We start from the raw sequence: 24,607 nt of genomic DNA, 5'->3' as shown, positions 1-24,607 counted from the left end.
TACTGCGGTCCTACCGAGATAATTTCATTTGTTTTTCTGAACTTGATTCTGTTAACTTATGACACATTTTGGTGGAATGTTTGTTTAAGACTAACCGTCAAGCTCAGTTTGTGTTTGTATTTCATTCACGGATTTTGTATTAGATGAAAAATATGAGCTTTTCTACAAACCAACAATTTATTACTGTTGCTTAGGAATTTAGGATGTACGGTGTTCTAATTTCTTTATTCGTACAAGTTACTGCGGAATATTGTTTTTTAAATCATACCAGTTATAATGATTTAATAAAGTTAATTACGTACTAGTAATTACTAAATGTATTTATCTCCAAAAACCTAAGGATACGAATAATTATTTAACCCACTATAACATCTTATTATTATGAATCATACAGGAATAAAAAGTATTATTAAATGCGAAGTTGCTTGTTTGTACACTTAACTGGATGATCCACTGATTCCCTGATAGAGAAGTTAAAATAATGTTTCTACATAATAAAGTTGAAGTTGGCTATACTTAGTAGCTTGTTGCTCTTTGTTAACCTTAGTGAGCTGTCATCCCTCGTGGTTTTGTTGTTAAACTTTCAAACTCTTATTAAGTGCTATCGAATGGCTTCGTCTAAAAAAGCACAGTGGCAGCCTGTGGAAATTGATGTGGAAGGCGATTTCGAAGGTCTAGCCGGCATCGAAGAAATTTCTGATTATAATCATATTGATATTATATCAATATATAATATTGAATCATTTAGAACTGAAGTTCAGAAACAATCTAAATTAGACAAAAAGAAAAAAAAGAAAAAAAAAACTGTCACTGCTAAGAATAATTTCGTAGAGGAAGAAATTGAACAGAAGGAAATTGAAGAAACACAATTTTATCCTTGGAATAATATATATGTTCCTGTGGAAGTCTCTAGAGCATTATTGGAAGAAGGTTTTATGGAACCCACTGAAATACAGGTATTTATTATTTTTTATTGTGTACAGTTTCTTTTATTTATTTTCATTCTTAAGTTTATGTAAGTTATTGATAGGGATAAAGTGATTATTTAAAGTACTTACTGACATCATTGACATTTTCACATTGTGCCTTGACACAAGGTTTTATTTTCTGTCAAGTAATTTCTTTAAATACCTTAGTTTTATAATAAGATATATGTAAACAATGATATGCAATATTAATTATAACAAGACTTCTATAAATGAACGGCTGTGTGTGATCTGAGTACAAGACCACACTTTGATTACATAAATCATACACTGTTTATTAATAGATAAATAAGGATACTATTTTCTATGTTGCTTGTTGGTACTATTACTCAGTGTCACTTCAACAGGTGCCCATGTACTCACATTTAATGAGGTGGAGCATCATTTTCTGGCTAGAATCTATATATTTGAATTTTGGCTAAAACCTCAACTGAAAAGGATTCTTCGAGGGTTTGCATGCCTTCTGAACGAGTGTCAATAATTGAGATCACGCTCATCCACTCTATTGGAGAGGAACTTAGGAACTATTACTTTGTTAGTTAATTTTTCCCTTATTTATAATGAAATGGAATTAATAAGATCAAAAGAGAGAGGTAGTTTCAATTAGTCAATTATGATATTGGCTTTTGCAGATGATAATAATATTGAGATAATGGTTGCCCATATGGAGAGTGTGTTTCTTAGATTATAAAAAAACAACTAAATTAGAACTCATGATGAACAAACCCAAAACCTGATGTATGTGTCAAGTAATGTTCTATTATATTGACAAAGGCTGGGTATGTGCCAAAATGAAATGTAGGTCTCTAAGTTGTGAGTCAAGTGTTTATTTTAATTTTTTTTTTATAAAACCTATTAAATTTATTGTTTTAGAGGTTAACTATACCTCCTGCCTTGAAAGGAAAGAGGGATATTCTTGGTGCTGCTGAAACTGGAAGTGGTAAAACGTTAGCATTTGCTATTCCTATTATTTATGGAATAATGAAGAACTTAGAACTATCATCAAGGGAATCAGGTAATTTTTTTATTTTTTGTGAAAAGTTAATAAAGTGTTTTGTTGTAGAAGCAATTACTGGGTCTGAATTATTAGGCGCTGTCTATTTATGTTCAACATAGCAACATGTAAAGGTTTTTGTTTATTCCCTGCCTCACCATTTCTTGTATGCTGGGAGTTTATTATAAAGGTTGCTAACCTATTTAACCAGAGGGGGAAGGTGGAGTTGTGGAGGCGCCATGAAATAAAAGTTACATGCTTAGTTCCGATTCGAACCAGGTTCGCTTCTGACATGAGGTTGCTGAGTTGGTGTTGGCCATCACAAATTCATATGGATAGGGTTGGTTTTGTTAACCTCAAGATTGACTATTAATGGATTATAAAAAAGGTTTTCTATTGTTTTTCTTAGATCAATAGAAACACTGGCTTCCATAAACTTTAATATATGACCATGATGTATTGTGTCAAATCCTGCAAATACATCCTAAAATACTACTGAAGCATCTTCCTGTTTGCTCTTGGCATCGTTTAGTTTAACTTTAATTATTTTTGTATTTACATAACGACCAGCTCAGATGGTCCAATTGTGATACCCCTATGGTTTGACAAATAGAATTTGTTTTCAGAGATTGTAGTCTACGGATATGCCTCATGGCAAGATAGATGATAATGGATTTCCAAAAATAGATATAATTATATGCGTTTCCTTTACAAATTAGAACTGCCCATCCACAGTGAAAAACTTCTGGGACATAAAATTTCAATCTGTTTCTTATTGATTTAATTATATGCGAAATTCCTAGTTTCTTTTTTTTTTCTTTTAGAATTCTTAGAAGACAAAAACAATGACCTATATAGAAAAGAGTTCTTCTATATAGGTCATTGTTTTTGACTGTTCTATTTTTATTTTGACCACTTTTTTATACAATCAAAATACTTGTACTGAGTCAGGGCTTATTTATTAATGATTATAAAGTCAATTTATTCAGAAACATGTGCCTTTGTAATAATAGATTATTCACGAAGCGGAGTTTTGAGCCAGAAGTAAAGATAAGCATTTAATGAAAAGGGTATAATCATTCTTTTGTATTCCAATTATTTTGTCATTGCTTTAAATATTTGGCAATCTTTGAAGTTAAGTCTTATATACCTAGACAAAATATAACATTATCATTTTATATTTGTATTAAGTTGTATGTAAAAAGAAAGTATCTATTTCTGCCTGAAAGTATACTATAACTTTAATTCAGAATAGGGTCTGTAATCATGTATATAGTCGTTAATAATTCATGAATAAATTTTCCAAATTTAAAATTTCCTCATATAAATAAAATTAGTTATCCAAAGTATGTTTGGCATCGAACCTTGAGGTTTGTTAAGGGTTTTGTTATTTATTTGATTTATTAAAAATATATTATTTTTAATGAATGGAATATGGTCCGGGTGCGGTAAAAAAAAACTCAAATAGTAAATAATTATACTATTTTATTGAGCCAACGTTTCGGCCCATGTTGCAGGGCTTCGTCAGGGCTGTTTTGACGGCAGTCAATGACAGAGTACTCTGTCATTGACTGCCATCAAAACAGCCCTGCAACATGGGGCGAAATGTTGGCTCAATAAAATAGTATAATTATTTATTATTTGAGTTTTTTTTTTACCGCACCCAGACCATATTCCATTTATCTATACACACGGTCAATCAATAATCTTCCAGTATATTATTTTTACTTGTTTCCATAGATAAAGAAAATGAAGAAGAAGCTCCAGTTTCAAAGAACAAATTGTGGGCTTTGATTTTGACTCCAACTAGAGAATTGGCTATTCAAGTAAAGAACCATATAGCTACAGCAATTAAATATACTCCTTTAAAAGTTAGTGATTTTTTATTTTCATCTATAAATTTAATAATTTGTTTTTCTTATTTATTCTTCTATAATTATATTTTATTGACTGACACTTTTTTCTGATAAGGAAAATAAATTTTTTTAGAATAAAATAAAAAATCAAGCATTATTTATATGTCTATATTTATGTACTAGTCCTGATTTCTTTAATCCTTTCAAATCTGCCGATGTTTCTGTTTATTCAACCAGGTTCGGTGGTGGTATTGACATTATATGTTTAGATTCCCTAAGACTTCTGTTTTATTTATTTTTATTTGTAATACTAGTACTATTATGTATTAAAAAATCAAAAATTAATAAGAATATTAAATAATTTGTTTATTGTCGGTAGTTTCTTTTCGGAAAATATATAATTTTCATTCGCAGAAATCTTACAAATAAAATTGTACATTTAAATTTTAATCTGCTACATTAGTTTATTTATAATGATGAGAGATAGTTGACCGTGGATAAATTATATGAGAAGAAGATGGTGGGGGGTGGTTATAAATATATTGGACAGTTATTCCAACTTATTTGTGTTATATTTTGACCCCCCCCCCCCAACCATCTTCTCCTCATATTAGTTTATTTAGTTTGTTACACTTTAATTTTCCACTTTTCAGGTGGAAATTGCAGAATTGGTTTCAACAGAACTTTTTTCTGTTGTTATTTAGAATTGTAAGACAGTTTTTTGAACATCTTAAAACTAAATTGCAGACGACAAAAAACTTCAGTTTCTTTGATCTTGTTTAATGGTGTAAAAACTTTTGGTCATCAACACCTTAAAAAAAAAAAAAAAAAGAAAAGACCATAGGTATTTTGTCCCTTTTTCAAATGGTTCAACCAATTTAGATCAAACTTCATATTGTTATTATTTAGTAGAATCGTTAAAAATATTTTTATCAACCTTAAAGTTTATCCACTGTCTCGAGAAAAAATGGTGGACATATTGAAATTAAATTTTATTTTATTCATGATTAAATTAATAACTATATTGATTGTAAACTTTGGAATCCTTACATATGAGACTACTTCACAAAAATTACTTCATTCTTACCAGAGGGAAAGAGAGAAAAGAGAAGGACGGTCACATTGTGTTGTTTTTTGGGCAGTTCTTAGAACCTCTCAGTGTTATCAATTCTATACAAAGAATTGATTACCAGCTAGTCATTAAAGGGTCAAATTCCACATTCCTAAATTAGTTAATTAAATTAAACAGTTCACAAAATGAATTGTATGAATTTATGTTGATTGATTTGAATCAATCCATTTGGTAATATATTGAATTTTTTATTAAAGCTTTTTCTTTCTTCTTAGTTTCTTGTATGTTTATAAGGAATGTAACTTGTAATAATTTTTTTCTGTCACCCTATAAATTTTACTCAAGCATGGAATTGATATTAAGGTCTAATAAAAATTTGTTAATGAAAGATGTAACTAATATTTGTTTTACACTTAAATTAAAAAAAAAAAAATTGTATTAGGTTGCAGTTATTGTTGGAGGAATGTCTGCTGATAAACAAAGTAGACTTCTGAAAGGTGAACCGCATATTGTTGTTGCAACACCAGGTCGCCTCTGGGATCTTCTCAATTCCAATGAACCTCATTTAGCTGAGATAGAAAACATAAGGTATGATCGATACATTTTGAAATATTTGATCGATACTTGATTGATACTTTTCTAATTATTTGATCTCTAAATCAAAATGATTTGTTTCTTTTTGTGACAACATGAATCATGCAGTAAATAAAGAGTATTTACTGACTGAAGTCAACGAGCTAGTTTTGGGGCATCTCATTTTTTATGGTATGCTTTAATATTATTAATATATGATAACAGATTTTGGTCAGTGCTGAGGTGAATATAGCTTCTCGCTTTTATTAGATATTCTCAAATCTGCCCCAACCCATCTTCAATCACTTCCTTCTGAGTTTAGGGGGAAGTAGAGAGTTTAATTTTTTGAAACTTCATATATATTTTTCAGAAGCAATCAATATATAGTTTTAAGATAAGTCAAACCCAACTCTCTTAGTATGGAGAAATTCAGCAAGATTTTAAAATTAACGACCTAGAATTTAAGGTTAACCATGATGGATCTAAATTAAACTTGAAAGATTCTTCAAGAGATCAAGATGTGAAAGATTACCTGGGTTCTTATTTACAGTTTTTCATAGTTTATATTAGTAGATTTTTTGTCATCATACTAGTAAATATACTATAATTTGTATCATCATCAAAGTAATTAATACCAAATGATTTTGAATGAATTCTGATTTTTCATTGAGTATTATTTATTTGTTCATTCAGGTTTCTTGTCATAGATGAAACTGATCGTATGATTGAGACAAACCACTTTCCAGAACTGCGCACTTTGCTACTAAGAATCAATAATGATGAAGAGAAGATGAAGAAACGTCAAAATTTTGTCTTCTCAGCTACACTCAGCCTTGTTCATCAACTTCCTGCTTATACGAAAAAACGTAATGTTTTATTTATTTTTTCACACATGTTATTAGAATTGAAATGAAGTAATTCTTTCATTTAATAATTCCGAAATAGCATTTATTTAATCTATATATAATAAAGTAATCTATATATAATAATTAATCTATAAATATAAAGATTAGTTCAATCACATGGAGTTTTTAGTTTGAAATTATAATTTTGATTTGTGTTCTCTGGTTATAGGAAAACGAGGAAAGAAGATAAAGAAGGATCCAACTCCGGAGAAAAAATTGGAAGGATTTATTAAGCTTATCGGTATGACCAATCCAAAAATTGTTGATATTACGAAAAAAACAGGTTTGTTGCATTTTTCATTTTTTAGGAATTAATTAATTTTATTTTACTGATATGTTGCTGGTGTAATTATTTAAATTATAATTCTCTGTTTCTTTGCAGTAGTATTTTTTTGATTGATTATCTCATTTATGATTCCATATAAATTTCTCTTGGTTTTCCTGTCAAATTATTAAACTTAAAGTTGTATTGGCTGTAACATAGATTTTAATTTTTAATTTCCTTATAAAGCAACACAATTATACATTTATTATTTATTTAAGATACTCTTGAAAAATATAACTTTAATAGAATTCAGTAACATTTATTGATAAAAATAAACTAAGATAAAAATAATAACCAACCAATTTTGTTTTACTAACAAAATAATTGACAAGCTTGCATAGCAATTTTTAAGGCAGAAAAGTTGTTATGGTCTTATGCTTATATATGTGAGTAGTTATTTTTTAGTGATTACCTATTTCAGTCATTAGAGGTTTTTTATTAATTGGGCATGAATGATAATAGGTTTATTCATTGATTTATATCTAATTCCCACCAAGGTATACACATCTTAAATATTTTTCTATTAACTTTTAAAAAGTTTTGAAAGATTTAAGATTACTATTCTCACTACTTATTATTTCTTTAAGGCTCAAAGTCTTTCTAGGGACTTACTTGTCCTAGAATAAATAGGGTATGTTGTTATTGTTCTGTTTTATTAATGCTTAATTTAATAAAAAAATTTCAGTTACTAGAATTATTTAATTTCCAGTTTTCACTTTGCTGGCAAAAATTGGCAGTCAATCAGAACAATTAATTAGTCTTTTTAAATATTCAACCTTTCGCTTTGTTTAAGTATAGTTTATTATTGCAGGAATGGCTACGGGCCTTCAGGAGGCAAAAATCCTATCAGTCTTTGAGGAAAAAGATTTTTATCTTTATTACTTATTGTCGGTATACCCTGGGCGGTCTTTGGTATTTTGTAATTCCATTTCGTGTGTTCGACGATTAGCTTCACTACTGACTGCTCTTGATATGAAACCTCTTCCTCTTCATGCCAACATGCAACAGAGGCAACGTCTCAAGAATCTTGACAGGTATTAATAATATTTTTTCTTCATGGATTTAATCCATCTATTTAATTTATTAATGTGTTACTATTAATAAAATCTGCATAAAAGTGTAATTGAAGGGCTAGTGTACTTCAGATGACTGATTTTGAATTTCTACTTATTTATTATGATACTGTAAATCAGTGGTTCTCAACCAGGGTTCCAGGAGTCTCTTTCAGGGATTCCAGAGTTCTAGAATCCTATCCAGGGGTTCCACAAAATAATTTAGGAATAGGTCGATCATTCCACATCAACTCAACACAGTTTTGAACCATACTATCACCGCCTTACTACCGATTTGTTTTATCGACAACTTTACTACTGAACCTTACTACAGATTGTCTTCTAACTTTGCACAGGTTTTGTGGAGATATCCTAAACTTTCTTAGCTTTTGTATGTAAGATGGAACACTTTATTTGTATATTTTAAGTGATGATGTAAGAGTTCTGTCATTTTCATACTTCTACCAAAAGGGTTCCACCATTTTCATACTTCTACCAAAAGGGTTACACCATTTTCATTTACTGTAAATGTACAAAATAAAAGATAATGTTTTTAAAATAATTATCATCAGTGAAGTGTGGTTCATAGCATCAGCAAGGCAGCCATTAAGACCGCTCCACTCTAGCCTGCTTTTCTAAAGTAAAATATTAGGTATAATTAATAGATAAGAGAGCCCACCCTCTCACTGCTCCACTTCACCCTGGGTTTTTCCTTATTTATTGGAACCTTTTTATTTGTGTGAACCTCCATCGTCTTCATCCAGGAATGGTCTCTAACTGTAAATTAAAGAAAAATGTCTGATTAATGTTAATCAGTTCTAGGCTATTCACAATTATGTAAAGAAAACTGATTTAGTTTACTTAAAAAATAATAATAATAAATATAACCAACTAGTAATAGTGATAGATTGCAGTGTTTTGATTAGAAATATGGCAGAAGTAAGGTAATTTGCTATCATTAAATTATTAATTGTACTTAGCTTAGCTTTATTGCTCTGGATAGTTTATTTATTTAGGAGAATGAGAGGTCAACAGATTGGGGACAATGGGAATGTTAGCAATATCTCCTCATACCCTTTTTAGTGAAAACCAATTCACATGTACTAATCAAATTTGCCGAAGAACTGATTTTTGGTTCAAGGTCACATGTTTTTTTTATTGCCTTGTCCCTGTCCTATACTGCCACAGTCTCCACATTCAGTAAGTTCCTGGGATCTAGAGCAACTCGTTTTTATTTGTTTGTTGTTTGTGTTTTTATTTTCACAAAGACACTCAAAATTTGTTGTTTGATATTTGAGTAATATTTATTATTATATTATACATAAAAATAAATTATTTTAGGGTATAACTTATCTTATAATTAATACAATTTCATTTTCATTCTATGAATTGATTTTTTCTGTAGATTCAAATCAAACCCAAAAGGTTTGTTATTAGCAACTGATGTTGCAGCTCGTGGTCTTGATATTCCGTCTGTAGAACATGTCATCCACTATCAAGTTCCAAGGACCTCCGAGGTATTTAATTTTAATATTAAAAACTTTATTTATATATATTTATAATTTTTATCGATTAGGATGGATTTCTTTTATAAACAATGACATTGTAACAGGAGGAAGTTAAATGTCACTTTAATCAATAATGACAGTAACATTCTTAACTTAGAGATTTATCTTCAATATTAAGCTAACCACTTCTGGATAGTGAATTATTTAATAAATACCAATAAAATGTTCCGTAATATTTGATCCTTTTCATCTTTGTAGAACTTGTTTCAGATTGTTGTTTTATGATTGAAGTTCAATGCAATGAGGATTATGATTATAAGATTTTTAAATTAATAAATTTAAATTTAGGCATAAATTTAATGCCTAAAATGAGGTTTCTAGTCACCTTAAATTTATTGAAGATTGGGAAGTCTGCCTAATTTTTTTTTTATAGCCAGTGTACAGGATTTTTAAAAGGAATAATTCTATTTTTACTTTTTCTACCTCTGTAAAAAGAACAAAATTTTAAAATTTTTGTTAGAAAATGTTCCCAAATTCAAAGCTAGGTATAGTGTATCTTAAGCACTGACTATAAGCATTATTGAAGTCGGCGGTAACTTTAATCTAACTACTTCTATTTTGATCAATTGTTTTCATTTTAGTTTATTTCTTTCAATAATGAACCTTTTTAATTGACCAAGAAAAAATATGTTTAAGTCCCTCTTCCCCAAATAAGGCTTAACATCTCAAGATACATAGAATTTATAAATCTAAAAAACAAAAAATCCATTACTATTTAAAATAAATGATAAGAACTTTCATACACTTTATCGGCTATTTGTGCAGATAGAGGAAAAATAGGTGTAAATCATTAAAAGAAAGAGTAAATTAAGCTAATAACTGTACTGAGGTGAGGTGAGTTGAATTTACTCTTTTAATTTTTTTCTTTTGAATTTTTGTAAATGTAAAAAAAAAAAAGTAATAATTATAAAAAGTAATACCATTTTGTTTTAGACTTACATTCATCGCAGTGGGAGGACAGCTAGGGCCCAGCGGACTGGGCTGACTGTCCTTTTAATTGAAACAAATGAGATCCCTGTCTATTCGAGGATTTGCACAACCCTTGCAAGAGGTAACGATTATTAAATAATTAATAAATAAATTAATTGGTTTATTTATTATTTCACTCATAAATATGGAATGTATTTAGATAAGGACGTTCCTGATCTCAATGTTGATCTGAACCTCTTGAAAATGGCTAAGGAGAGAGTAAAGCTTGCTCGCCAAATAGACAGGATCAGCTTAGACATTAAAAAAGAGAAAAGTAAAATTGGTTGGATTGAGAAGACTGCTGAGGAAATGGAGCTTGTCTTAGATGATGATCAATTGTAAGTAATACAAACAATTTATTTTTCATTTATTGAGCTTTTTTTTTTTTTAATAATCTAAAATTGATTATTATGGCTTTTATCATAGTGACATTCTTATACTGAGATTGATAATAGTATTTCTGATATTTGTGCCTTGTAATTAAGAGCTTATTTATACTTTGTATTTATGCTGTACATTTTTTTATTGAAATGTTAAAGTTTCATGGAGAAAATTGATAGCAAATTATCACTAAATAATCTTTAATAAACATCTAACTTTAATTTGTATGTGCAAACTGGGTCTGATAAAAATTTGCGCAAATGTTCCTGATCTGTCAACTAAATGTTTTGAAGAAAATCAGCCATAAATATTAGGTTTACCAAAAAGTTCTGTCCATTATTAGAATAAAACAAAATAATAAATTTTTCATACCTTAAATAAACTTTATTCACTAACACAATTATTTAAGACTTCTTGCCTATGTGATGATAATTTGCTTATCCCATTTTTTTTTATAATGCCTTGTCCCTACAGGCAAAAAATTGGACCTGTGTCCACTATCAAAACCTGGTTGCTCCCTTCCAAAAAACTGCATCTGCTCTCAAAATAACTTGCTACTTCCTTGGTCTGCCACTCTCCCTCCATCAGTAGCCTTGTATAAATATAAAAATTCAAATATGAATATAAAATATTTTGCACAATCTAGAGTACGACCCATATCAATTTCCAGTTCAATTACAAAATTCCTACTTACAATTTAACAGAACAGACTTAAGTTACATAACCAGAATTCAATTAACTAAACAGTTTTAAAATTGAATTATAGGGTCTGGCCAGAACTTCATGTAGAAATCACAAAGTTACCTTGATTTACAAATGAAACCGTTTGGGAGCACAGTCTTCACCCTGTTCAGCATATCTAATATTGAACATAAAATTAAGTATAATTTCTAAAATAACAATGTTGATACCTAAATTATATATTAAATTAAAAATTTGACATCAAATTAGTAAAGAATAAACTTGTCAAACTTGATCTGTCGCACCAACCGGACTTGCATGTTCCTGATGCTCAAAGGTTTATAGTCACAGCCTCTTGGATAAATTTCTTCTAGCAAATTGGAGATAGGCAGCATCCATATCCAGTTCAATCCAAGAAAAGGATGTAAAAAGCAGAAAGAAGCTGAGGTCACTGGTAATTTATAGGGCCCATCCCCACTTCGCAAATTCCAACTGAACTACCAGAATTGATCCAGCAGTCAAATCCCAAAAGGAGCGAAATTCTGCAAAACTCATAAAATCGTTACCTGAAATGAAACAATTAACTAGTGATCAATTCATTGGTCCAAATCATAAAATCCCCGTGAGAGGGAAAACTGATCGTTGAAAATTAAAAAAATATCAAAATTAGTCAATCACTGAAGCAGCTCTATGCCAATACTACAAAATTAGTATTCCCAAGCCCCCTGGTAGACCTTTGAAAGTGTTGTTTTTCAACTAAATTTGTTTGAAGATTTGGTACTCGGATGTTGTCCAAGCATAGACATTGAATCATATTCAGCAAATCAATCAAGCTACACAACATAAATCAAGTGAGTTTAATTTCAAATTGTCATGACAATTAGCAAGAAACATAAAACTAACAGCCACAAGTATGATTATTTAATACAAAATATATTTAACAGTCCATGCAACCTGTGAAAATGAATGTTTTGATTTCAAAAACAATTACCTTCCTGTAATCCAAAATTCAAACAAAACAATCCAATTGACATACATAAATAGGACACATTATAAACCTTCTACCTAGAAAGTGAAGGACTCAAAAACCCAGGGAAACTGGATTGTGCAAATTACATTTATTCATTGATACTCTCAAACTGGGTAAAATATGTAGATTAATAGTTTTTGTAAATCAATAACTCATAAAGAAAACCATTAATGAAGTCAAGCCAATTATTTATTATACATGTACTCACTTTTCTTCCAAACACCTGGTACAATCTGAGATTTTTTTTACAAAACCTCAACAAATGACCAATCTCTTATGTCCTTTTATAGAATACCATATTGTTAAGAGCTTAATTTACACCTAATTAGGAAAATATCCAATATTGTACTGACAATAACCTTGTTTGTTATTGTTAATGTGAACTTTGATGGTTCAATATGGTAAATGTAAGCATTTATACATTTGTATTCTGAAGCTCGTCTTTAAAGGAATCTCTGATTCAAATGTTAACCGCTCTGTCCTGAATAAGTGCCACAAAATTGATGTTTATAATTTCTCTGATTAAACTTAAGTGTTCCCTATGAAAACTTAAGAACAATGTGTGGACTAAACTGGAGCAACGACTTTAGAGAGCCTGATGTCACAACAATGAAGCTTAGAAATTTAATATACGAAGGGCATCTTGCCAGAATACTGCTAATACAGCCAATTTATGGAATCTGAAGGAGAGGGAGACCAAAACTGAGATGGTTTGTGGTGTTATGGGAGGATGCTGACCTATCCTGGGAGTCATGAACCTGATGGCTGCTGCACAAACCATGACGATTGGAGGGAGTAGTTGGTAGCCAAGACCTGCAACCTGGTTTTAGAGTCATAAAAAAAATTATTTTTCCGTCAACGAAATAAATTTGCTCAAAAATTGACTGACTTACTTATGGAACTCGACATCATGTGTACCTTCTAATATTTTTTCTCAATTTACATTTGTAAATTCAAAGTAGCAAGTTGTGCCTAACAACACACACTTTTGTTTATTATGTGCTATAATAAGAAAATAGAAGTAGAATGCTGAGAAAATTAAGTTTTTCTGTGCTTTGAAAATTAAGGTTTGTTTGTATTATGAAAAGTAAGTCTTCTATGTGCTGTAAATATTAGGATTTTTTGTAGTGTAAGTGAACATTAGAAGAATTTTTTAACCTTATATTTTAACATCCTTGTTTATATTTGGGGAGGGTGCCCTTGATCATCAGGGTTCAGGAAGTTGTCGAACTTTGAGGCTTTTGGACATTCTTGGGTTTTATAACCAAGAACATCCAAAATGCCAAATTAATAAATACAAAGGGTATATTGTTCTATAAGATAATTCCCTAGTAATAATTTTATTAGATGAGGCTATTAGGCTGTCTGGTACTATGTTATCTCGTAGCAGAATATGTTACAATGATCTACTGAAATAAAAAAAAGTTTATGTTTGTGGTAATGCAAGATCATACAATATGTGTTGTAGAATAGCAACTGTTTTGACTTCCATATCTAATGTTCTGAATTATAAGTAATGCCAATGAGTTAAAATAAGTCCTCTTAAAACAGCATTTATTAAGTCTGCTCAGGAATTGACCAGTTTTTATATCGATACATAATTCCTTCATTCCTTTTAATTTTCTCCCCATTATATTATAGCATCACATTGGAAATGCATGCCCTATCATTGAGGTTGGTCATACTTCATTCTCTCAGTTTTGAAGGTTACTTCACTCACTGTTATCTTTTCTCTCAGATACTAAACTAATAGAGCTTAGTTATTTAAACATACTATTTTTGAAGCAATATTTCAATGTAGCAGCATCCTGTAGAAATCTCACCAATCTTCGGCCTCCAGTCCCAATAGTGTTCCAAAAACTCTTTGGCTGTCGTGACTTTACATTTTCCGAATCATATACTACTGTAAAGTTATCTTTAAATTTTATTTTGACATCTTCCAACTCTTCTTGTCTTATATATGTATCAGTTTTGTTTTCTTCCATACTTTGCATTATCTCTCTATTAGAAAATTGATAGTGTTTAGTATTTCTTCCTGGTTGTCGTTTTTCAGAATAAATACCTTTGAATTTTCTGTGGTGGGAAACATTTTTTACTATTGCTTTGTTACCTGTCTGGTTCAAAATATCAGGTACCTCTGTACTAGCAGAGTGGTGGATATTATTTTTTTCCTTGAGAAAAGTTCCACAGATCCGTTTATTTTCTCTTTGATTGTTCTGTTGAATTTTTTTCATCTTTTCTCGCCTTTGATTTTTCACTTTTGAAGGTCCAATTTCATAGCACATAACAGCCTTATCAATCATGAATTTAGTTTTTCTAAATATTTCATAACTTGTTGAAGCTGAAACAGCAGCATCTTTTTTGCCAGTGAGTGAAATATCAGTATTTTTTAATGCATAATCAAGTTGAGTCAGGTAACAGTCTGATTGTTTTTGATTATCACTTGAACTTTTACTCCCAAAGTCAGATATTAATGTAACTGCTGATTGATAAGGACATTTCTGTATCAATCGTTGACTTATATTATTTTCCACATCCTCATTACTGCTGTGATTTATCACATCATTGTTAACAAGTTCATTTTTGTCATTGCCTTCATTTGGGTTTGATTTTACTTTATTGTATTCATTTTGTATTGTTTTTAAATAAATCATAGGTTCTATGTCTTTGCCATTTGAGTAGCACTCTAATGTATTAATCTCCAAAAATTTTTCATTTGATTCTTCTAATGAGGGTGCTGAACTAATATCAGAAACACTGAAACTTGATTTGCATATTTTTTTATTGTTCCCAGACTCATTGCTATTATCTGGACTTGTAAATTTGTGTGTTGAACTGTCTATCGTTCTAGGTCCATCTTCTAAAATTACTTCACTGTCACAAGAATATAATCCAGGATCTACAAAGCACCATTGATCTTCATTTACAACTGTTTCTTGGTTGATTTTTACCAAACTCGTACAAATTGATAATTTGTCTGTATCACATTTTGGATCTGTGTTATGTATATTGTATTTCTGTAACTCCGAATCATTTCCCAGATTTTCTGGCTTAGTTGGACTCTTCATTAAGGCAGTGTCGCTAATGAGCTCTTGAAACTGCTTATTTTTGTTCTGATTAAACTGTTGAAATCTCTTACTGAGATTGTTTTGTTTTATGCTTTGTAATGATTTGGTTTTTTTGTTATTTGACAAGCTCTTGTTACTATATTTTGAAGATAACATTTTATTCTTTCGAGGTTTATATTTGAACATTTTCATTGTTCTTCTTAGAAATGAATCTGAAAGTGACTTTTGACTTCTTGGGGTTGTTCCATCAATTGAATTTTCGTAAATATCACAATTAAGAGTTTTATTTTGTTGAGGTTTTTTTTCTGTCTCCTCTCTTCTGAGACATTTATAAGTGTTTGAAAATCTGGATTTTTTTTTATTTTCTTTTTTACATGTATTTGCTCTCTGGGTTTCATTTTGTATCCTCATCTTACAAATTAACTCTTCGATTTGTTTACCTGTTTCTGCTAACAAATATTCTTTATTTGTAATATTTTTGTGTTTTGTGATGTCCTCAGTTTCATGTTGGTATAGATGGTTATCTGTATTACATACTGGTCCTCCTAGTGTTTCAGTTTTTAACTTCCCCTCTGATTCATAAATATCAATATTGTTATTTACTTGCTCCTCAACCAATGTAGCTTTAATGGAATCCTTTGTACTTGTTGAATAAGTGGAACTTATTGGCTGTACCTCAACAGCTACAGGGTCTTCTTGCTTATTGACATTATTTAACTTTTGTGTTTCACTTTTTTTCCCTAATATCCTTGAATCCGGGTTTTTTCTATTACAATTATTACTTACAGCGTGCTGTATCTTTTTTTGTCTGGCATAAGGATTCTCCATACCACTTTTACTTTGTTTGATAATACTTGAATCCGATTGGTCTCTGATTGGGACTTTATGATATTTTTGGATCTTTTTTTTATTATTTAAGTGTTTGTTTCTACTTAAATCGTCAGTTTTAACTATCACATTGCTTTCTTCTTTTTCCTTGGTTTTCATTTTGGATCCATGTTTATCTATTTTTTCGTTAAATTTAGTTACTTCTTGTGGCTTTATAGGATTGCAAATCATTTTCTCTTTCTTTTTATGTGTTAACTGAGCGTATTTTGCAATCTCTTTCTCATGAAACAAAACATCCTGGTTATCTTTATTTTTTGCCTTTTCTTGACATTTTTTGCACTTGTTTCCATCCATTGTCTTACTCTTGATATTATGTCGGCTTCTTTTATATGGTGAGTTATTTTGTATGTTTTTTTTTGTATCCATTTGACATCTTAACTTATGGGTACCAATAAACTGTTTACAATTACCCCTTTCTTGTTTACATTCCATTTTTATTTTATTTATTTATTTTTTTCGAGTTTTTTTAAGTACATGTTTCATTTTTCTCTTGTTATTAAATTAATAAATATTATGATGAAATTTAATTAACTCATCTAAGCTTATAAATAGTAAATTTTCTTCATTACATATTATTAGGTTATGTAACCTTTAAATTAAAAATTTTTCACATCTGGTATTTTTAATGAAACTATTGAATCATAATTGCTGTTTAAACTTTGCTAAGTTTTAGAATTCTTTAAAACACTCCTACTTAAATTTATATAATGTATATACTTATATATACATTTTTTATCAAAACAATTTTATGTATCGTTAGATTAAAAAAAAAAATCACTAATGTCATATTTGTGTCTTATTATAGAGTACAAACATATAAACTTATTTTGTATTACCTTAAGTAGATTTATATAACCCACAGTGATATTTTAGTAAATTCAACCGGCTTTTCATGTTCTTTTATCTCTATCTGCCTTCTTGGTTAGTATGATAATCATGTTATAGATTGCATGTTATAAACTCCCAGGTAGATTTCATTTAGGCTTTTTACAAAACATGTGTTTTTGTTTATTAATTTTTTATCAGGATTATAGAATGGAAACAGACTATTTTCTTTGATACCAAATGATGATATTAAAGTTGCTGATCATATTATTAGTCAAATTTACTATTGTCCTCCTATAATTGAAAAATTACTGTGTGGTCATCTTTCCCCTTAATTTTCAGATATTAATATCTAAGCCATGTTAATTAAACTGATAGATTTAAATTTTGTTTGAATTTATTTTTATTTACTATTAAGGCTGGTGTGCTTTATGACAACTGGAACCATGAGCACTACTGCCACAACTGTGATGAGTGTCATCTGAACTTTACACCTTTGAAAATAATCCACTTTTGACAGCCACTTGTGGCTTAGCATGCTCCAACTACCTCAGAAGTTTGAAGGCCCAGCAACTTATCTACCCTAGTTCAAAGCTTCCTTCAAGACAGACAAATAAAGTTTAAATGTCCATGCTTTACACGCCTTTGGATACTCAGAAGGTTCAGTCCTTGGTTCTGCTCTATGGAAGTAATTTTATGAGAAGTTGCTGAGAGTGTTAGAGTAGGTGTTCCCTGGCACTGTATATGGATGATTAGGTCGCAGTGGTGTCCTCTAACAGCAGAGTCGACTGAAGCTAAAAGAAAGGTTAAAGATGGTTGTAAGGAACAATTAATATAAGTTATTTATGTTTTATCAATAATTTTACAAGAATTGTAAAAAATATTTTATAACAGAAATGATAATAGCAACACGGAAGGAGGTTGGATTGGAATTTAATTAATGCTACTATATTTTATGGGATTCTTTAAACAAAACACTAAATTTAATTACTTTAATTCACTCATATAATTAGCACATAATTCAATTATTGACAACACTAGAATATAACCTCCTTCCATGTTGTCATTTAAATTTCTTTTATAAAATATTATTCATAGTTCTTGTAAAATTGTTGATTAATAATAAATAAAATATATCTATTGTTCACTACAGTGGTCATTGCAAAAACCCAGTTATTCTACTGAAAGGACCTCTCATTCTACCACGGATAAAGCCAACCCTATAAATCTCATTCTTTTTTTTATCACGTATCGGCCACTAAGGACCACATGAATATCAACGGTTAGGCTTCTTTGAGAGTCTTGATTTCCTTTCTTCCCATTCCAGTTTCATGATCCTCAACTTCCTTTCTTTTCTTTCTTCGGACCACTTTGTACCCATTTTTTTTCTCTTCCAATACTGATAAGATTTTTCAACGTTTTCCTATACGTATTTCTATCTAGACAGTCAGTATCTGAAATTTTAAGTCTCTTTAATACCTCTCTCATTTGCTTTGAGTATCCTCCCATGTTTTTGTAGCTAACAATTTTTTAAAGATCTTCTTATTCAATCTTTCCTCCTTCATCCTCCTCATAGAACATTAGCCTTCTGATTCTTATCCCGGTTTCCAGGTCTTTGATGTTTCTGTAGATCTTAGCCTGTAACCTTCTTGTGTTTTCCTGGGCCCAAAGATTTTTCTTAAGATCCTCCTTTCTATTTTTAGCAGCTTTTCCAAGTTGAGTAAGCATGTGGTCTCCACCCCATATAAAATAACAGGCCTTATCACAACGTTGTAATACCTTAACTTTGCATTGGAGGAGAGGTTCTTCTTATTGTAAATTTTAGCTTATTAAATTTTCTAATTTGGTGGTTTCATGCGGATGCTCTCTTTCTCAGAACCGCTGTGACAAATTATTTCTTCGAAGTACTTAAATTTTCTGGTCACTTTTATTTTTCCATATTCAATGTTTACTATCTTTTCTTGAAATTTACTTCAGTAGTCATGAGCTCTGTTTTTCATATGATATTTGCAGCCCTGCTTTTTCTGTTATTATTTTTAGGGTATTTATTTGACTAATCGCCTCCTCCTCTGATTCTGCCAACAGTGTGAGATCGTCGGCAAATGCCAAAAAACTCACTTCTACATGATTGTTTTTGTTACCTACTATGGCTCCTGAGTTATTTTTTTTCCAGGTTTCCTTCATGATTTTATCCAGGACTATGTTGAAAAGTATTGGAGACAAGCCGTCGCCTTGGTTTGCTTATAAGATCCTGAAATTTTACTTTAGATTTTATATCTGTCAGAGTCAGTTTTATCAGATTTATGGTTTTCTGGTCTACACCATACTCTTTGAGGATTTCCAGTAGGGTTTCCCTATCCACGGAATCGTAGGCCTTTTTAAAGTCAATAAGGAAACGTAAAGATTTTTCCTTCTGGTAGTATAATATTTTATGAGCAGTTTAAGGCTTAAAATTTGCTCTTGACAGGACCTTGCTTTTCTAAAGCCTCCTTGGTACTCTTCTATTTTGTGATCTATTTGTAATTCCAGTGTATTCAGCAGGACTTTAGAAAAGATCTTATATGTAACTGATAGTAGTGAAATTTCTCTATAGTTATTAACATTGGCTTTGGACCCCTTTTTATGTAAAGGATGTGTTAAGGCAGTTTTCCATTCTTCTGGTATTTCTTCTTTCTCCCAAACGTCCATAAGCATTTCCTTCTGAAGTTGTTACTCGTCAACTTCCACATTTCTGCCAGGATTCCGTCTTTACCAGAGGCCTTATTATTTTTAAGTAATTTTATTACTTCCTCTATTTCTTCTTCATCTGGTGGATCTGAATCTATGTTTTGTGGGGTATTTTTCTCACCAATCTCATTCTTTATGATACAATAATATGTCCTAACGAGGTGGTCACTTACCTCGGTCTAAGATACAGAAGAGGATTTAATGGGACTACCTAAAAAACATGGTGATACTGAACTAAAGGGTGTATACAAATATTGAAAGTAAACTACACAATAATATTTTACTTATTTTTCTATTTAATCACCTCTCCATTCTATGCAGGTTGTAATTTGTGGCCCAAGCTTTTTGATGCCCTCCTTATAGAACTGTCTCACCATCGCCTTCACTTTAAGACCTCTTGTTTCATCTCCTCGTCATTTCAAAATTTTTTTCCACCTATGTTAGTCACCTGAAAGGTGAAAAGAAGAATATATGAAGGCACTAAGTCAGGAGAGTTAGCAATGTGGTTCAAAAGCACCTTTGTGGTTTTGGTAATGTGTGGGGTATTTGTGCAATAAACACACTCTCTTCATCAACATTCCCCATCATTTATTTTTGAGTTCATGAGGGTTTGTATGGTCTCACAGTATCATGCTCCATTAATCGTCCTCTCCTCTCAGGCAAACAGTTGATCAAAACAATCCAATTTTGATTCCAAAACATGAATGCCATGATTTTGGTGGCTAAGATTGAGGGTTTGAATTTTTTTGGCTAATTGGGAACTAGTGTGCCACCACTGTGATAACTGTCTTTTTGTCTCAGGAATGTATTAAATCACTTAGGTCACCAGTCACAATGAAGGCTAGCAAATGCTCACCTTTCAGTTCGAATTGCTCAGGGAAGTCGCGAGTGCTAGTGGCTGGAGTGAATTTGTGCTGATCTGTCTGTAGCAAGGGGAGTCAGGCATTCATAGAGTTCACCGGGAACCCACCAGATAGCACCAGCTGCAAGCCTCTTAGAATCTAATGAGTTTATAAATAATATTCTTGTTTAATAACATATTGTTATTTTCATGTTTAATAATTTTTATACATACTACTTAGCAATTTCAATTAAACAATAAAGAAAACATACCAAAAAATAACACACTGAACTATTATGAGAATATTAGCCAAATGCACTAGCTCTTATCTCTTAAATATATGCTCCATCTGGGGCTGAATTGGTCCCTTTGCACTGTGGGAGAGATCTAGGTCTTGCATTGGTAGTATAAGCCTCTCATGGTAGTTCACTGTAATAACTATTGCTGCTTTATTACATACAACCTTTTTTTTATGCCTTAGTCATGAATCTTTATCTCCTTCGCTTCCTTTTCCTTCCTTCTTACCTACAATCTTCAGTCAGCTGGCTAATCTCTGGAACTAAGGTTGTACTCCTCTTTCCAAGTATGCAGACTCAATCTCTGCAACTAGGAGAGTCCTTTCTACAGTTCTAGTCCGCAGTCTGATCCCTGCAACTAGGGGATTAGTGTCAGTGTCCAGTGCTAATTCCCTGGCACAGTTGATCCTTCCTCATTACCTCTTTAATTCTGAACATGCTTTATGAGGGCCTTCTGTGAAATATTCTACTGGCCAGAGTATTACTATCACCAACCAACTTCCCATAGCTATTGTATCCTCGAAATATCAATTGTTTTAGAACAAATTTTGAGCACAATGTTTGATATCCCAGCATTTCTGTTATTGTTTCGTGTAACAAAGATCTGGAAATTTATTGAAAAATCCCAATTATTATTTATAAAAAGTTTTTCCCCAAATCATCGCTCACAATTGAATGTCTTCCACTCCTTTGCTTGCCATGATTATTCATTCTTCCTTCATTAAACTCATGACTCCACTTACTCAAGTCTCCTCAGTTCATAGCACCTTTGTCATAAAATTCTTGATCTGTGCAAAAATTTCAAATGGTGTTTTTCCTTTTGTGAAAAGGAACCATGTAACAGACCTCACCTCCCACTTAGTAGAATTTCTTATTGACATATCTTACAGAAACTGACTCAAAATGAGTTTTGGTACTGGTGTGGATCTCCAGTGATCAAAGTGTGTAGGAGACTCTCCCCACTCCCCTGAGTGTTGCCAATTTTGGAGAAAAAAATTCACACAGCCCAACAGTGCTCTTACTTTCTGGAATACATGATAGTAGTGTATACTCTACTGGATTCTATATTCTCATGAAGAATAATTTTCCTCACCTGGTTATTTAACCAAACTATCTGTATTACAAAATCTTTGTGAAGGGGAGGAGAAATTCAGGTATATGGAGAGTGACTGGGGAATTCCCCCAAAGATTATTTTCCAATTATTACAAAATAATTTGAATGCTACAACCAACACTGCAAGTGGTTGCTAACCAACAATGCATTTCTGTTACTAGTATAAGTTCTCAACAGTGTGGTATCAATAACTTCGGAGTGCGAAGAAAGTTTTTGGTACGAAAATATAAAGTACAACTTTCCAATAAAAAATATGCCTTACTATAGAAATTCCTTATTCTATAACATTTGGGGATATGGCATTCGTTTGTGCCTCAATAAATGTTTATTATTGTGAACTTTTATTATTTTTTTAAATTAGATAAGCTGGAAAATATCTTTTCATAGAAACTGACTTGCTCCTGAAGACTGCTAAAAATGCCAGAGTGGTGGAATAAGATATCACTATTTTTGACCTATTGCTCGGTTAAACTCATGGTATCATTAGTTGAAATTTATACAATAGGCAGTATTTATATTTTATTAAATATTGATTTTAATTCTGTGTAAGTATATATTTTGATATTGTACTTATAAATAATACTCCTTTTTATTTTAGACCCAGTAGGTCAGATGATTATGAAGTGGCAAAAAAACGAAAAACATTAGATTTAGCAAAGAAGCAGTTAAAAGAACTTCTCAATGTACCTATGGTTTCCAAATCAGCTAGTGGATCATTAGAAAATATAAATAATGTCATCATTCCTCAGAAGAGATTTAAAATTTTAAAAAAGAAAAGAAAAGTTGTGTAAATAAAATATTTTATCTTTGATGTGTATATTTTTGTTATACAGCCTAAACCTTTTTACATAGTGAAATAAATACCTATTTTGGTTGATATAATGTAAAAATAAAAGAATAAAAACAATAGTAATAACTATTTTATTGCTATTACTACTTACTGCTTTTATTAAATGGTGTTACGATTTCTTCTTCCTTCTTCATCTTTTTATTTCAAATTAACTTATGGCTATCATATATATAAATAAACATTTTTTTACTGTTTGGTATGAAATGAAAATTTTTTTAAAGTTCTATCTAAAAAGGTTATAATTAATATTTCTTCAAACTTTTTATATTAAAAATTTTTCATAAGGAAAAAATGTTTACCAGGTTAACGTATTTTCCGTGTTTGAGTCTTTGTTAAGGAGTAAGGACTGATTCATTGCTAGCACTGGTCAGTTTAGATTAGGTAAAAGCTTTTAATTCTAATAATTTTGTTGTTAAATTTTGTATTTAGAACTTTTTTTTGAGGATGTCCTTCAATCGTACAAAGTATAACACAAACTTCTTGAATAATTTCATGATATCTTGTACTGTTTAAAAAAAAAATATTGCAGTTGCGATCACACATTACAGACACAATTTACAGGGCTTTCAGTGACAAAATTAAAAAAAATCTAATAAAATAATTAAATAAAATATAAGTAAAACGTCTCCAGTGCTAGGCAGAGAAATCAGTTGCTTTAATGCTTCCCAATCACTAGCAACCTCAAATCCTGAAGGGTACTGATTGTCTTCAATAACAATGTTTGTACAACTAATTTTATATTTGTGACCCCTCATTTGTTTTTATTCTATCTGAATGATGTTCTGCCCTGACAATATCTAATTTCCTCTGACAAAGACCGAGTTAGGTAAATTATGTATATTTTATAAGTTGAGAGAAAAAAATTTAATGTATTTTTCTTTTACAAATTTTTTTTGGTCTGCCAATTTAAAAAATATCTTTTTTTCAATACGCTTACACTTTTTCATAGGTGTAAAAATGGATGTATTGTTAAATAATGAAAACTTGAAATAATAACTAAAATTTTGTTCAAAATTAGAACTTCAGCATGTTATGCTTAATTGAAATATATATATATATAACTTAAGTATCAGTAAGGGCAAAATGTTAAAAAGAGAAGAAGGAATAAGATCTAACACACTTGGACTGCTGTAAAAAAAAATACTGGCTTTATTGGGTTCAGTACACATCTTTTTATAAATTAGATCATCTGATCCCCTCAGTCAACTGACATCGAAATAACAGCTGACTCAGACCGTAACTCCCTCCCACCAGTTTACGAACAATCCTCGTAAACTAATATTATACAATATAATAACAAAAACAATTAAGAAAAACATTTTACAATAAAAATAAATTCCTCTACACACGTAATTGGAAGAACTCACAAGCTCCCTGAAATAATTGCTGTATACATAATTTAAACCTAAGAATAAAATTAAAGAATTCTTTATACAATACATAAATAAGCTAAAATGAACAAAAAACAATACTTACATAAGTCAAAATAAACCTTAAAACAAACAACAATTAATAAAATTACATTAATAGTCAATCCTTCTGTAATACAGTCCCGCTGGTGTCCTCAAAGCCCAAAGAGGATCTCAAATGGTGAAAACCCCCGTAA

General features: G+C 30.7%; 1 protein-coding gene and 1 long non-coding RNA gene across 6 annotated transcripts; one reads left to right on the top strand and one right to left on the bottom strand.

Moving 5' to 3' along the window:
• The first annotated feature begins 559 nt into the window (after positions 1-559).
• Positions 560-22,962, top strand: LOC106682664 (ATP-dependent RNA helicase DDX24). 2 transcript variants are annotated; one of them, XM_014423652.2, is made up of 11 exons: positions 560-956; positions 1,860-2,001; positions 3,721-3,851; positions 5,351-5,496; positions 6,175-6,347; positions 6,556-6,669; positions 7,523-7,745; positions 9,169-9,280; positions 10,265-10,382; positions 10,461-10,638; positions 22,750-22,962. In XM_014423652.2, exons 1-11 carry the CDS (start codon positions 609-611, stop codon positions 22,940-22,942), a joined length of 1,878 nt encoding a protein of 625 aa, XP_014279138.2. In that variant the 5' UTR covers positions 560-608; the 3' UTR covers positions 22,943-22,962. The 2 variants fall into 2 exon arrangements, with proteins under 2 accessions (XP_014279138.2, XP_066907478.1); XM_067051377.1 differs by lacking the exon at positions 560-956 and adding an exon at positions 1,650-1,765.
• On the bottom strand, positions 7,391-17,482 carry LOC106682679 (uncharacterized). 4 transcript variants are annotated; one of them, XR_001343467.3, is made up of 4 exons: positions 17,185-17,482; positions 11,672-11,928; positions 9,657-9,756; positions 7,391-8,540 (listed from the first exon to the last, which is right to left on the bottom strand). It is a non-coding gene; the product is annotated as an uncharacterized lncRNA (long non-coding RNA). The 4 variants fall into 4 exon arrangements; XR_010844504.1 differs by lacking the exon at positions 9,657-9,756 and having other exon boundaries at positions 7,391-8,285; positions 8,443-8,540; positions 17,185-17,478; XR_010844503.1 differs by lacking the exon at positions 9,657-9,756 and having other exon boundaries at positions 17,185-17,421.
• Positions 22,963-24,607: the final 1,645 nt, after the last annotated feature.

This window comes from Halyomorpha halys, unplaced genomic scaffold (assembly GCF_000696795.3).
Source record: "Halyomorpha halys isolate HHAL.00 unplaced genomic scaffold, Hhal_1.1 Scaffold434.1, whole genome shotgun sequence".
Classification (NCBI taxonomy): Eukaryota; Metazoa; Arthropoda; class Insecta; order Hemiptera; family Pentatomidae; genus Halyomorpha; species Halyomorpha halys.
The sequence above is the reverse complement of the archived record's forward strand: the minus strand, read 5'-3'. Positions and strand labels throughout refer to the sequence as shown.

What these genes read in the sequence shown, in the direction of transcription:
- LOC106682664 (XM_014423652.2), top strand. Translation starts at nt 609, where the DNA reads ATGGCTTCGTCTAAAAAAGCACAGTGGCAGCCTGTGGAAATTGATGTG. An exon ending in TCCTGCTTATACGAAAAAAC is followed by an intron (nt 6,348 to 6,555) that starts GTAATGTTTTAT and finishes CTCTGGTTATAG; the next exon opens with GAAAACGAGGAAAGAAGATA. An exon ending in GTCTTAGATGATGATCAATT is followed by an intron (nt 10,639 to 22,749) that starts GTAAGTAATACA and finishes TTTTTATTTTAG; the next exon opens with ACCCAGTAGGTCAGATGATT.